Source organism: Mauremys mutica, chromosome 1 (genome assembly GCF_020497125.1).
Source record: "Mauremys mutica isolate MM-2020 ecotype Southern chromosome 1, ASM2049712v1, whole genome shotgun sequence".
Classification (NCBI taxonomy): domain Eukaryota; kingdom Metazoa; phylum Chordata; order Testudines; family Geoemydidae; genus Mauremys; species Mauremys mutica.
The window spans coordinates 27,544,222-27,558,754 of NC_059072.1; the positions used below are offsets into that span (position 1 = coordinate 27,544,222).

At 44.4% G+C, this 14,533-nt stretch overlaps 1 protein-coding gene across 12 annotated transcripts in view; it reads right to left on the minus strand.

Moving 5' to 3' along the window:
* SRPK2 (SRSF protein kinase 2) overlaps positions 1-14,533 on the minus strand; it is a 308,919-nt gene that overhangs the window by 57,026 nt on the left and 237,360 nt on the right. For all 12 annotated transcript variants that reach the window (XM_045029990.1, XM_045030005.1, XM_045029982.1 and 9 more), the window contains 2 exons: positions 2,883-2,983; positions 2,674-2,781 (listed from right to left, as the gene is read on the minus strand). In XM_045029990.1, the coding sequence (XP_044885925.1) occupies positions 2,674-2,781; positions 2,883-2,983 (209 nt within the window). The remainder of the gene's footprint in view (positions 1-2,673; positions 2,782-2,882; positions 2,984-14,533) is intronic.

A 14,533-nucleotide genomic window follows, 5' to 3' on the forward strand; every position in this document is an offset into this window, starting at 1 on the left:
CAGGAAATACTGGGAGTAGAACCCCTGCCCTCAATGTTGCAGGGGGACCACTTCTGTGCCCCCTAAAACCAGTAAATAATGAACCGCTCAAGGAGCAGTATCTCATGAGAGGGGGTCCCTGAAAAGGGACTGGGTAGGGAGGTGGAGAGAAACTATATGTCATAACCTGATCTGAAGGTGCTTAGGACCCGGTTGACCATTGTAACCGAGTCCCAAACACTATGAAAAGCAGGCCAGACTATCCCTGAATGGAGGGCGGGGAGGGAACGGGACAGAGAGGGAGAGGTTACCACTGGATCACTGTCCTTGACACAAGCCAGAATGGGCACTTGTTAGATGCTGCAGAGGGGGAGGGTGCGGCTGGTTAAACCAACAACCAGAAGGCCTTCTTTGGGATCTATGACTCTTTCTGGAGTAGACCCGCTGCAGCAACATTACAAGTGGTATTGCTGCTCCTGATTCCCAGGAGGCCACTGAGCATTCAGGTAAGGCTCTGACGGCTGTTAGGCACCGGGCCAAAAGCCCTCTTCCGACTGCGGGACGGATGCCAATCTCAATATTGTGAAAGTAGAATGAATTATATTGTAAAAGTAAAAATGGATTAAAGAAATGCTGTATGTACCTTTAAGCAGAAATAAATGTTAAAACACAGGTGTCAGGAAAAGAAACATTAAGGCATAAACAATAAGCCCACTTAAGCTAATGGTGAAACATTAACCGGAGATTGGCAAAAGTTAGTAAGGAAATTAACTATGCATGTCTAGCCCAGGTAAACTTATCAGATTCTGCTTCCTTTGTTATCTTGTTAAGTTCACGCTCTTTTATCTGTATAAATAAGATAGTTTGTGTCTTGCATGGTGCTCACATTATCTGGGTGTTATTAGCAGAGCGCTGTGCTAATAAAACAGAGTGGTCTGACAAACTGAGTCCTGAGTCTAACTTTGACAGTACCAACAGTGATACGAGGGCGATCTTTGGCACCTATCTGACAAGGATGGAGAGGATGACCTCGACCTGGATCTTGAGGAATCCCAGAGGTATTGTGGTAACAATGCAGGAGCCAGCCCCGAGGGGGAAAACCACCAATCAGAATCGTCTAAAGCCCAATAAGGAGACAGCATTGGTGTCAAAGGCGAATGGGGAATCGGCACCAGATGCACCAAATGTGAGACACTCCGTACGATACCAAGAGAGGCACTGGCAACAAGGCTGGTAACAATATCAATGATGGCATTTGCCACCAAGACAATGACGCTGCCAAAGGATGCACCAGAGTTGAGGGAGCCTTTGGTCCAGGGCCTGGCCTTGACTCCATAGTCTGCGGCCGAGGCAGTATGAACTGCAGTGTTGATGGACCCAGCAGCTCTTTGACATGGCCAGAAGGTGCCAAGGGCAGAACAGAGGACACGCTGGAAGAAGCCATAGCACCAGAGAACTCCTAACCAGTGGAGAGTCTGGAATCAAGAGGCAAAGCAGGTCTGATGTCACCTGGTATACTGCTGGCATGGAGATGGTCAGTAATGTTGCCAGTGTTATTGGTACTGGACTCAACAGATGCCCCATGACCAGAACTGGAGTCGACGGGACAGGCCCTCGTTGTTCTTAGCATGGTACTGGGTAGCAGTTGGACAGACCTGCTCCATCCCACCTGCCAGAGTGAGTACAGCTCTGGTCAACATTTCTCCTAGAAGTGGAGGAGTTGTTCCCATGAGACCTGTAATGGTCCCAACTCATTTTATGGGACCTCTTCCTTGCTGCATCAGAGGAGGGTAAATGACCTTTTCCTCTTGAGAGAAACAATAGAGCCCGAGCGTGGGGTGGCATCACTTGTCACATCCAAAGGCGGCCGCTGATCAGATGAAGGTCTTGGTGCCAAAGGGGGCCTCCTGGCCTGCTTCAAAAGGTGCTGCTTCAACCACAAGTCCCTTGCCACCTGAGTCCTCTTTGTGAACGACTTGCAGATGGAGCACCTCTCTCTGTGTTCCTCACCAAGAAATAACAAGCACCTTGTTGCCACTGTTGGGGATGGCCCCGCTACATAATGGACAATGCTTAAACCCTCGTTAGGACATCAAACGGCGTTAGCCAACTTATCTACTAACAATAAACTAATACTTAAACTAAACCTATACAAGAAAAGTTCTCAGAAAACTGAAAGCGAAAGTGTGAGGTCAAGACAACACACAGAGCTCGGACTCTAGCAATGGGCAATGACAAGAAACTGAGGGAGTCAGGGCAGCGCCACCTTTATATGGCACGAGGAGGGGCTATGGCCACAGAACATCAGTGCCGCCCCTACGGATACTGCTAAAGGCTAAGTTCTCTGGTTCTAGTATGCAAGGCACTGCATAGAATACACAGCTGCATCTACTCGAACAGGAATTAAACTTTCCCCAAAACATTCCTCTGTGCCAAAAGACCATGCATGGACAATTACTGCAGGCTACTACTTTGAGAATGTTGGAGAAGTTAAGGTGGGAAAAAATATCAAACTTATAGTGAAAATATGTTTACTATCTCAGCTATAGCATTGCTCCTGTGATTACATAATTTGTAATAAGAACCATTATAGCCAGGTCCCCACTGTAAATAAGCAATTTTTCTCAATGGATTTTATTTAGTAAAATAAAGTTTGAGTGACATAATAAAATAATAGCATATTCTTGTTCTTACCATACAGGCTGTACTCCAGATATCAGCAGGTGTACTGTAACCTGCTCCTATTAAAACTTCTATGGATCTATACTGTCTTGTCTGGATGTCTTCAGTGAAGTGTTTATGCTAAAATGGAAAGAATGGCATTAATGAAAAAAAAAGAACAATAAAAAGGTTTGTTCTCAACAATGAAGGCTAACTACTTAAAATAAGACTTTTATACTTACCACCCAGCAAGCATTTCCCAGATCAGCAATTTTAACTCTAATTTTATCTGCATTTCTTGGATCCAGGGGATTCACCAATAAGTCCGCAGCACGGGTTTTTGCTAGTACAAACAAGAAGTAGAACAGTTAGTACCCATGGCATGCTTTTATTTTCTATAAACAACATTGGTTTGACACGTCATCCAGTTTCTTAAAAACTTGGAGGCATCAAAATCATTTTAGCTGACAGTTATGAGAATTTAAAGTGACACTCAGGTTTCCTTACCTTACATTAGATTCTTAAAACGTTTTACAGCCTGCATAATTTTGCAAATTGAAAATTCACCAATTCCCATCCTGTACCACCAGTGAAACATTTTACTTATGATTTTAATCTTTTCCTAATATTTCACTCAAGATAGAAGATATCTAATATGTAACAGATACTTTATTAAGACACTGCTAACTTAAGTATCCATTCACAAGTACAACTCTTTCCACAATAATAATTTTGCTATTTGCAAATTAAAGAAAATAGTTTAGAAATAGAAGATGTAAAATTTACAAGAAAGATTCTCATACAGATTATAAATTGCTAGGTTCTATGTGCTAAGAACAAAATTATTAACTCTGTGGTCTATCAGTAGCTCAGATGTACTAGCATGTGGGGACTGGAGCTTGGAATTCATGTTTGGTGTTGCATTCTGGACCAACAAGAACTGAGATTTCTGTGAAGGAATTGTGCTTAGCCTTGGAAGGAACTGAGGAAAAAGTGCCTCACATCTCTGCAGTCAATCATTTGTTCAAATCATTAGCACTAGCAGGTTCCAGCAGGAGCCTCAAGATGCCCTCCTGAGAAGACAGTCTTTACCTTCTCACCCAGAACTTTGAGGGTGAGAAGGTAAAGACAATTATAGGGATCTTCTTTGAGAGGCAAAAATGACAAATCATAACTTGTACCTGTTATGGAAAAAATCATCAATCAAAATGTATATATGGTTTTCATCTACTGCAAACAAATTACAACCCTTCAGGGGTCAGGTAGTGATTCCCCCCTCCCCCCAAGTATTCTGTTAGGGTGGTGGGGTTTTTTTTTTGTTTTTTTGTAAATCTCCTTCCTCTGAATCATCAGGGATGGCCACACCAGGAGATGGGATATTGGACAGGGAGGGCCAGAGCTCTTAGCATTCTCTCTCTCAGGTACTTGGATTGCTGGTTCTTGCTTACATGATCAGGGTCTAACTAATCGCCATATATGAATACTTAAGGAACTGACTGAAGAGATCTGTGAGACAGCCATTAGCGATTATCTTTGAGAACTTGTAGAGGATGGGACAGATCCCTGAGGACTGGAAAAGGGCAAATACAGTACCTAGCTATAAAAAGGGGAATAGGGACAACCCAGGGAATTTTAGACCAGTCAGCTTAACTTCAATATCCGGAAAGATAATGGAGAAAATACTCAATTTGTAACACCTAAAAGACAATAAGGCGATAAGTAACAGTCAACATGGATTTGTCAAGAACAAATCATGTCAAATGAACCTAAACATCCTTCTTGGAAAGGGTGACAAGCCTTGTGGATGGGGGAAGCAGTAGACATTATGTATCTCAATTTTAGTAAGGTTTGTGACAGTGTATCAGATGACCTCATAAACTAACTAGAGAAATATAGCCTAGAAGAAGCTACTATAAGTTGGGTGCACAACTGGCTGTACAAGCATACCAGGAGATTAGTTATCAGTGGTTCACAATCAAGCTGGAAGGGCATATCAAGTGGGGTCCTGCAGGGATATATCCTGGGTCCAGTTCTATTCAATATCTTCATAAATGATTTGGATAATGGCATAGAGTACACTTATAAAGTTTGTGGATGATACCCAACTGGGAGGGGCTAGAAGCATTTTGGAGGATGGAATTAGAATTCAAAATGATCTTGACAAACTGGAGAAATGGTCTAGAATAAATAGGATGAAATTCAGTAAGGACAAATGCAAATTATTATACTTAGGAAGGAATAATCAACTGCATAAATACAAAATGGGAAATGACTGCCTAGGAAGGAGTATTCCAAAAAGGGACCTGGGGATTATAGCTGATCACAAACTAAATATGAGTCAACAATGTAATATGTTTGCAAAAAAAAAAGTAAACATTATTCGGGAATATATTAACCGGAGTTTTGTCAGCAAGAGATCAGAAGTAAATCTTCCACTCTACTCAGCACTGATAAAGCCTCAATTGGAGTACTGTGTCCAGTTCTGGGCACCACACTTTCGGAAAGATGTGGACAAATTGGTAAAAGGCCAGAAGACAGCAATTAAAATTATTAAAGGTCAGAAAACATGACCTATGAGGAAAGACTGAAAAAATTGGGTTTGTGTAGTCTGGAGAAGAGAAGATGGGGGGTGGGGGACATAACAGTCTTCAACTATGTACAAGGTTTTTATAATGATATGGGTGATAAATTGTTCACCTTAACCACTGAGGACAGGATAAGAAGTAATGGGCTTAAATTGTAGCAAGGGAGATTTAGGTTAGACATTAGGAAAAACTTCCTAACTGTAAGGGTAGTTAAGCACTGGAACAAATTACTTAGGGGGGTTGTAGAATCTTTGTCATTGGAGGTTTTTAAGAACAGGTTAGCCAAACACCTATCAGAGATGGTCTAGCTAATACTTAATCCTGACTCAGTACAAAGGACTGGACAAGATGACCTATCAAGGTCCCTTCAGTCCTACATTTCTATGATTATCTTGACAATTCCTAACAGGTGTTTGACTAACCTGTTCAGTTTATTACACCCTTCATTCTGAATCCATTTTGTAGTATACAGAATGAATTAAGGCCGTCAAGCGATTAAAAAAATTAATCGCGATTCATCGCACTGTTAAACAATAACAGAATATCATTTATTTAAATATTCTTGGATATTTTCTACATTTTCAAATATATTGATTTTAATTAGAACACAGAATATAAAGTGTACAGTGCTCACTTCATATTATTTTGGATTACAAATATTTGCACTATAAAAAACAAAAGAAAATAGTATTTTTTAATTAACTTAATACAAGTACTTAAGTGCAGTATCTTTATCATGAAAGCTGAACTTACAAATGTAGAATTACGTACAAAAAATAACTGCACTCAAAAATAAAAAAAAGTAAAACTTTAGAGCCTACAAGTCCATTCAGTCCTACTTCTTGTTCAGCCAATTGCTCAAACAAGTTTGTTTACATTTGCAGTAAATAATGCTGCCTGCTTCTTTCTTTACAGTGTCACCTGAAAGTAAGAACAGGTTTCGCATGGCACTCTTGTAGCCGGCGTCACAAGATATTTATGTGCCAGATGCACTAAAGATTGATATTTCCCTTCATGCTTCAAACACCATTCCAGAGGACATGCGTTCATACCAATGACTGGTTCTGCTCGATAACTATCAAAAGCGATGCAGACCAACACATGTTCATTTTCATTATCTGGGCCAGATGCCACCGGCAGAAGGTTGATTTTCTCTTTTGATGGTTTGGGTTGTGTAGTTTCTGCATTGGAGTGCTGCTCTTACAACTTCTGAAAGTGTGTTCCACACCTCCACCTCCTCAGATTTTGGAAGGCACTTCATATTCTTAAACCTTGGGTCGAGTGCTGTAGCTCTTTTTAGAAATCTCACATTGGTACCTTCTTTGTGTTTTGTCAAATCTGCTGTGAAAGTGTTCTTAAAATGAACAACATGTGCTAGGTCATCATCCGAGACTGCTATAACATGGCAGCATGCAGGTAAAACAGAGCACGAGACATGCATTTCTCCCCCCAAGGAGTTCAGTCACAAATTTCATTAACGTATTATTTTTTTAAAGGAGCATCATCAGCATGGAAGCATGTCCTTTAGAATGGTGGCCGAAGCATGAATGGGCATACAAACGTTAAGCATATCTGGCACATAAATACCTTGCAACGCCAGCTACAAAAGTGCCATGTGAACGCCCGTTCTCACTTTCAGGTGACACTGTAAATAAGAAGAGGGCATTATCTCCTGTAAATGTAAACAAACTTGTTTGTCTTAGCGATTGGCTGAACAAGAAGTAGGACTGAGTGGACTTGTAGGCTCTAAAGCAGTGGTTCTTAACCTGGGTTGCACGCACCCCCTGGGGGTGCGAGATGCCCTTTCTGGGAGTCCGAGACATGCTAGATTTTTTTAGAAGGTAAATAATTGAAAACACAAATTAAGCACGGGCACGTAACTACAACTACTTTGTTTCATCAAGCCTATGTATTTATTAACATTATACATTTTTTAACGATTACTGTAATATACAAACAAAAATATATCTAAGTTTAAAGAACTGACCTACTTCGATTTTTGATAAGGGGTGCGAGAACATATTTTGAGAACCAAAGGGGTGCAGGCTGCAGTAAAGGTTAAGAACCACTGCTCTACAGGCTTACATTGTTTTGTTTTTGAGTGCAGCTATGTAACAAACAAAAAAATCTACATTTGCAAGTTGCACTTTCACTATAAAGAGATTGCACTACAGTACTTGTATGAGGTGAATTGAAAAAAAATACTATTTCTTTTGTTTATCATTTTTACAGTGCAAATATTTGTAATCAAAATAATAATACCAAGTGAGCACTGTACACTTTGTATTCTGTGTTCTAATTGAAATCAATATATTTGAAAATGTAGAAAAACATCCAAAAATATTTAATAAATTTCAATTGGTATTCTATTGTTTAACAGTGCGTTTAATCGCAATTAATTTTTTTGAATTAATCGCGTGAGTTAACTGCGATTAATCGACCGCCCTAGAATGAACGTATTCATACAGAGAGAAAAGAAAGCTAAAAAGTCCACAAAATATCTAAAGATAAAGTGCACCCAAATGACCCATCTTCTTTCACTTTTCTAATAGATATCAAGGTAGTATTCTTCAAAAGCTCACATCAGGATACACACATAGGCATTCATAGTATCCAGGTCACAATTTTCAAAACTATTTAATCTACATGCCAAATTTGTGATACCATCAAGTGGCACGATACTCAAAAGTCCAGAGAATGCCCCTTTTGTCCCAAAAGCATCCAAATAATGAAGCCCCCAAAATCACAAGTTACTTCAGAAATCCTTGGCAGAAGCGTTTAATTTTAAACTTCCAATATAAGGGCCAAAAATTTAACAGAGCCTTTATTCATCTTTCAGTTTGGTAGAAATCCTCATACTGTATTCCAAATTGGGGCTTGGATACCGTAGGAAGCTTCCAATTAACCTCACTCTAAGGCAGGCCTGCACAACATACGGCCCGCGGGTCACATGTGACCCGCGGAGGCTCACTGTGCGGCCCGCGGGGGGATTCTAAATCCCCTGCACACGGGAAACACCGCGCTCTGCGGGCAGCCCTGAGCCCTTTAAATCCCAGCTGCCACTCCCGCGACCAGGCTGGGGCTGGGATTTAAAGAGCTCAGAGCTCCCCACGGCTGCGGGCAGCCCAGAGCCCTTTGAATCCCAGCCACCGCTCCCACGGCCAGGCTGGGGCTGGGATTTAAAGAGCTCAGAGCTCCCCACAGCTGCGGGCAGCCCAGAGCCCTTTGAATCCCGGCCGCCGCTCCCGCGGCCAGGCTGGGGCTGGGATTTAAAGGGCTCAGAGCTCCCTGTGGCAGCAGGAGCTCTGGACCCTTTAAATCTCTGCCCCAGCCCCGCAAAGCTCCTGGTTCCCCCAACCCTTTAATTTGCCCCTTAGGGCTCCCAGCCACCTCTTCAGCTGGGAGCCCCTGGTTGATTTAAAATAAAATATCACCTCCCCACCCCCAACCTTCCTTTTTGGCCCACAGCTGTTTTGGTGGGGCAGCGCTGGGGAAGGAGGGTTTGTTAAGGTAATAGGTAATAATTGGAGATATACCAATCTCCTAGAACTGGAAGGGACCTCGAAAGGTCATCGAGTCCAGCCCCCTGCCTTCACTAGCAGGACCAATTTTTGCCCCAGATCCCTAAGTGGCCTCCTCAAGGATTGAACTCACAACCCTGGGTTTAGCAGGCCAATGCTCAAACCAGGGGGCCGGTTGGTGCTGGGGCGGGGGTGTTTCCGCGGGGCCGGGGGGTTTCGGCCCTCAGCTGTTTTCTTTGGAGTAATGTGGCCCTCGCCGCTTTATGAGTTGTGCAGGCCTGATCTAAGGCACTTTCTGACAAATTAAGGCTCAAGTATTGACTGCTGTACCACACTTTAGCAATGTGCCTTTTGCTGTCTCAGTGAAAAAGCACCAAAAACCTGGCCAACTCATAATCCTCTGAAAAATCTTAGTTCACATCTCCTCAGTACAGGGTTTACTTTGGTAGCTAAATTTTTTGACAATTTTCTATTTGCACTAAGCATGATACTTCCCAGGAATGCAGGAGCTGAGCAGAAGCTTATCATGCAATTGCTGCTCCTAGCTACTGTAGCAGCAGAATAGAGGATAGGGAGATTATATCTTCTGTGTCTTAATGCATGCCCCCCACCTCCCGGCTCCTGGACAGCATAGAAAAAATTGCAGCATGACTCCAGAGCAGAGGGGATAAGACTCCAACGTGGGGGTTGCGGAAGAGGGAAATGATTGGGACAAGCAGACAGTGGGAGGCAGGGGAGATTGGGAATGAACGAGTGGGAGAAGAAGGGGCAACAATGACTAGGAGCCAGATCAGATGAGGAGCTGGGGTGGAGGGAGAGGGATTATACTTGGACTGGCTAAGCATTGAGGAATAAGGAACCTGGGTGGGAGGACTGGAAGCAGTGAGATGGGGAGACTGAGATCAGAGAAGGATCCTAGGAGAAAGAGACTGGAATTCCCAGCAGGGTGCCTGGGAAGGAAAGTGGGATGAGGACCCACGGGAGCTAGCGAGTGGAGACTGGGACTCACCAGGTAGCTCTCAGGAGGGAATTAGGACTGGCTGAGCAAGGAGCCTGGGACTGGGGGAGAGACATGACTGGCAGAAGGACAGACTGAAGGGGATGGGTAGAAGGGTCACTGACAAGCCAAGATTCCTGAGTTATAAGAACATAAGAATGGCCATACTGAGTCAGACCAAAGGTCGATCGAGCCCAGTATCCTGTCTCTCACCATGGCCAGAGCCAGATGCTTCAGACGGAACGAACACAACAGGGCAATTTCAAGTGATCCATCTCCTCCATGATGTTCTGGACCTCCCTGGGAAACCCCAAAGAATGAAGCCATGATTCACGACACATCACAAAGGCTGCTGCCATTGACCTTGAAGATGTATCTGCTGCATCAACCACTGACTGAAAAGTGGTCCTGGCAATCACCTTGCCATCCTCAATGAGAACCTGGAATTGTGCTCTATCTTAGTGCAGAAGCTTGTCAATGAAGTCCAGGAATTTGGAACAGTTCAAATAATCATATTTAGCCAAGAGCACTTGGTAATTAGCTAAACTGAACTAAAGGCTAGGAACATAAGAAGGGCCATACTGGGTCAGATCGGTGGTCCATCTAGCCCAGTATCCTGCCTTCTGCCAGTGGTTGGTGCCAGATGCTTCAGAGGGAATTAACAGAACAGGGCAATATATCAAGTGATCCATCCCCGGTTGTCCAATTCCAGCTTCTGGCAATCACAGGCTTACAGACAGTCTTGAGTGGTAACAGCTAATTTAGAAACCTTTATTTTGTATGTATAGTTGGGATTATTTTTTCTCAATGTGCATTACTTTGCCTATAACAATACTGAATTTCATCTGCCATTTTGTTGCCCATGCAGTGTAGTTGTAGCCATGTCAGTCTCAGGATATTAGAGAGGCAAGGTGGGTGAAGTAATATCTTTTATTGGATCAACTACTTTTGGAGAGAGAAACAAGCTTTCGAGCCACACAGAGTTCTACAGGTCTGGGAAAGGAACTTCCAGCATCACAACAAAATGCAAGGTGGAACAGATGGTTTAGCTGCAGCATAAGTACTTAGCACATATTGTACAGGACCATTCAAGACAGAGAGGTCTGTTAACACCTCTGAAGTCATAGGACAAAATGAGGACATTAGTGGGTTACAGTTTGTTGTCCTCTCCATGGATCACCACCTTGTAGTGGTGGAGAGGCTTGCGTGTCTCAATGACCCTGTAGCGGGGTGGTCACCCACTCCTGCCCTGAAGTGCTTGAAATCAGCCCTGGGAGAGGGCTGAGACAGCAAGAGTGCTGCTGCGAGGAAAGCAGCAAGCCTCGGCGGATTGGGGAAACAGCCACAGCTGCAGCCACGCCCCAATCGGGCCACAGCTGGCCCTATAAAAGGCCAGTGAGCCAGGAGCTGGCACAGTCTCTCTCTAGCTGTAGAGGGAGACGGACCTGGCTGCAAGGAACTGAGCAGAGTACCTGAGTGGAGCAGGGCTGGGGAAAGGCAGAGAAGCTGGGGAGGCTCCAGCCTGGAAAGCCCCAGGCTGCGGCCTAGCAGAAGGCAAATGGGTACTGGGGGTCGCAGAGGGCAGCCCAGGGGTAGGCAAAGGCAGCAGGTCCAAACCCAACCTTGCCAGTGATGAGTAGACTGATACTGCAGTCTGCCCCAGGGCACGGGGGCTAGACAATGACTGGCAGTAGCTTTATACTGAGGCAAGGTGGGGATAGTGGGTGGGGGTTCCCCTGGAAGGGGAGACCCTGAGAGAAAGGGGTTACTGCCAGGGGGCAGCACCCCAGATAATGGGGCACTGGGTCCGGGAGGGACACGGGGGCCAAGCGGCAGCGGGACACCAGCCTGCAGAGGGCACTCCGGAGGCTGGACGAGCTAATTCCCAGAGACAACCAGCAGGAGGTGCCACAGGAGTGAGTCCCACCCCATTACAGACCCCAAGAGTGATGCTGCCTGGAGTCATGTACTCCCTTAGGGTCACCCACGGCAGAATGGTCAAGGGATTTACACATGTCTTGGTCTCACTCTTAATATCAAGAAGACTAAAGTGCTCTATCAGCCCTCTCCAAATGAGGTATTACATGCCCCATCTATCAAAATCAATGGAGTGGCATTAGAAAATGTCAATAATTTCCTCTATCTTGGAAGTCATCTTTCATCTAAGGCAGATATTGATGCAGAAATTCAACATCGCCTGATCTATGCCAGTGTAGCTTTTTCTCGTTTACAGCACAGGGTCTTTGAAGATCATGACATTTGAACAGACACCAAGCTTCTTGTTTATCGAGCCATTATTCTCTCAATACTGTTGTATGGGTCCAAAACTTGGACAACCTATAGCCACCACTTGAACATCCTTGAGGGGCACCATCTACGCAACCTTCGTAAGATTCTGAAGATCAAATGGGAAGACAGGCACACCAATATTAGTGTTCTGGAAGAGGCAAAGCCCACCAGTATCGAGGCAATGATCATACATCAGCAATTCCGCTGGACTGGTCACGTTGTCCGGATGGCAAACCATCGCCTCCCAAAACAGGTCCTGTTCTCTCAGCTGAAAGAAGGGTATCGTAACGTGGGTGGACAATGGAAGCGTTATAAGGACTTGCTGAACGACAACCTAAAAAAATGTAATACTGACATTAATACCTGGGAGACACTTGCCCAGGATCGCTTAAAATGGAGTGAAGTCCTACGTGATGGTCCCCTGCATTTTGAACTTGCTCACCGAAAAGCCGAAGAGGACAAGAGGCGCAGGAGGAAGGAGAGACTGTTCTCTGGTCATGGCCAACAACCTCCTCCTGACCTGAAAACATCTGCCCTCATTGTAATAGAACTTGTGGTTCAAGGATTGGCCTTATTAGCCACCTGAGGACCCATAACTCCCAAGGAAGATCATACATGGTAACAAGTGATCGCCCATCATCATCGCCCATCACAGTTTGTTGTAATAAGCCATAAATCCAGTGTCTCTGTTCAGTTCATGATTTTTAGCGTCCAGCAGAGTAATGAATTTAAATTCCCAGGCTCGTCTTTTGAAAGTGTTGTGCAGGTTTCCTTTGAAGATGAGGACTGGTAGGACAGATATAGAGTGATTGTTTTGTGAAACGTGTTCACTCATGGGTTATGTTGTCATTTTTCCGTGAGAGTTCATTTGGGAGCGTAGTGATTGTCTGGTTTCACCCACATAGTGATTGTCTGGTTTCACCCACATTGGGGCATTTAGTGCACTGGATGAGGTAGTCCACATGTTATAGTCATGTTTAGAATCCATGGCGCTTGTTTGTTGTGTTGTGGAGGGTGTTGAACATTGTAGTAGTGGAGATAATGTCGCAGGTTTTGAATCTGTTGTTCTGGCAGGGTCTGGTGACGCTTTGAATTGGTGTGTCCTGGTCTGCAGAGAGCTTGCTTCTGATGATGATGAGCTTGGAGAGACCTGCTCCTGTATCTTTTACTTCATACATCTGATTAAGTGGGTTCTAGCCTACGAAAGCTTATGCCCAAATAAATTTGCTAGTCTCTAAGGTGCCACACGGACTCCTCGGTTTTTTTTTTGCTGATACAGACTAACACGGCTACCACTGAAACCTATGGAAGAAGGGCACTCCAACATTAGTAGGATGAGGAAATACAAACAAGGAAAAGGGGAGAAATCTCCTGGTGGTCAGGCTGCCAACATTCTAATTGCACAAAACCGAACACCCTTGACCTGCCTCCTGTCCCAGCCACGCCCTTGCTCCACTCTTTCTCAGAGGCCCTGCCCCCACTGACCCCATCCCCTCACTCTCCACCACCCTCCCTCAATAGCTCATTTTCACCAGGCGGGGGCAGTGGGTTGGGGTGCAGGAGGGGGTGAGGGCTTCAGCTGGTGGTGTGGGCTCTGGGTTGGGGCCAGGGATGAGGATTTGGTGTTCACGGGGGGACTTGGGGTTCGGCGTGTGGGAGGGGGCTCCAGCCTGAGGCAGGGGATTGGGGGTGGGAAGGGGTATAGGCTCTGGTCTGGGGATGTGGATGAGGGGTTTGGGCACAAGAGGAGGCTCTGGGCTGGGGCCAAGAGGTTCAGCGTGTGGGAATTAATATCTACCGTACTGTAGTCTCTTAGTCCACTAATTTTTAAATTGAGTACCTATGCCTGGGATGATGCTCATGCAAGCCTAATGCTTGTGCCCAATGAACCTTCATATTTTCCCCTATCTGGTTACAGATTTCTTCTCTTACTATCTCTTCCACTGTTTTATTAGGATTGAAATTACCAGTAGATTTACCATTAGGTAACTGAAACAGATCAAAACATCCACAGGTAAAATCCTGGTGTCATTGAAGTCAGTGGCAAAACTCCCAATGAATGGAATGGGGCCACAATCTTACCTGAAGTCTTCCTCCTATGCACCTTCTATACAAGGGATCTGTAGATACTTTCTGGTTTGGGGTCTGGATTAGAAGCCAAGCAAAGTCTCTCCTTTGCTTTTAATTTCCTGCAATCTTATCCAAAATGTTTTGCTGTTATAGTCGCTGAATTATAAAATTGTGCCTCACCTTTTTGTAAAAAATTTTTGTCATCCACTTCACTGCAGAGGATGTCAAGAAGATTCCCAAACCTGAGCCATTCTTTTTAGGTGACAAATCTGAGGAACTGTCCCAGATTGAGGTGTCATTAAAGAGGACTTTTTAGAACAAACGGATAGATTAAACAGTAATAAATCACGAGGATCGGATGGTAGTCATCAAGAGTTCTGAAGGAACTCAAATATGAAATTGCAGAATTACTAACTGCAGTATGTAACCTA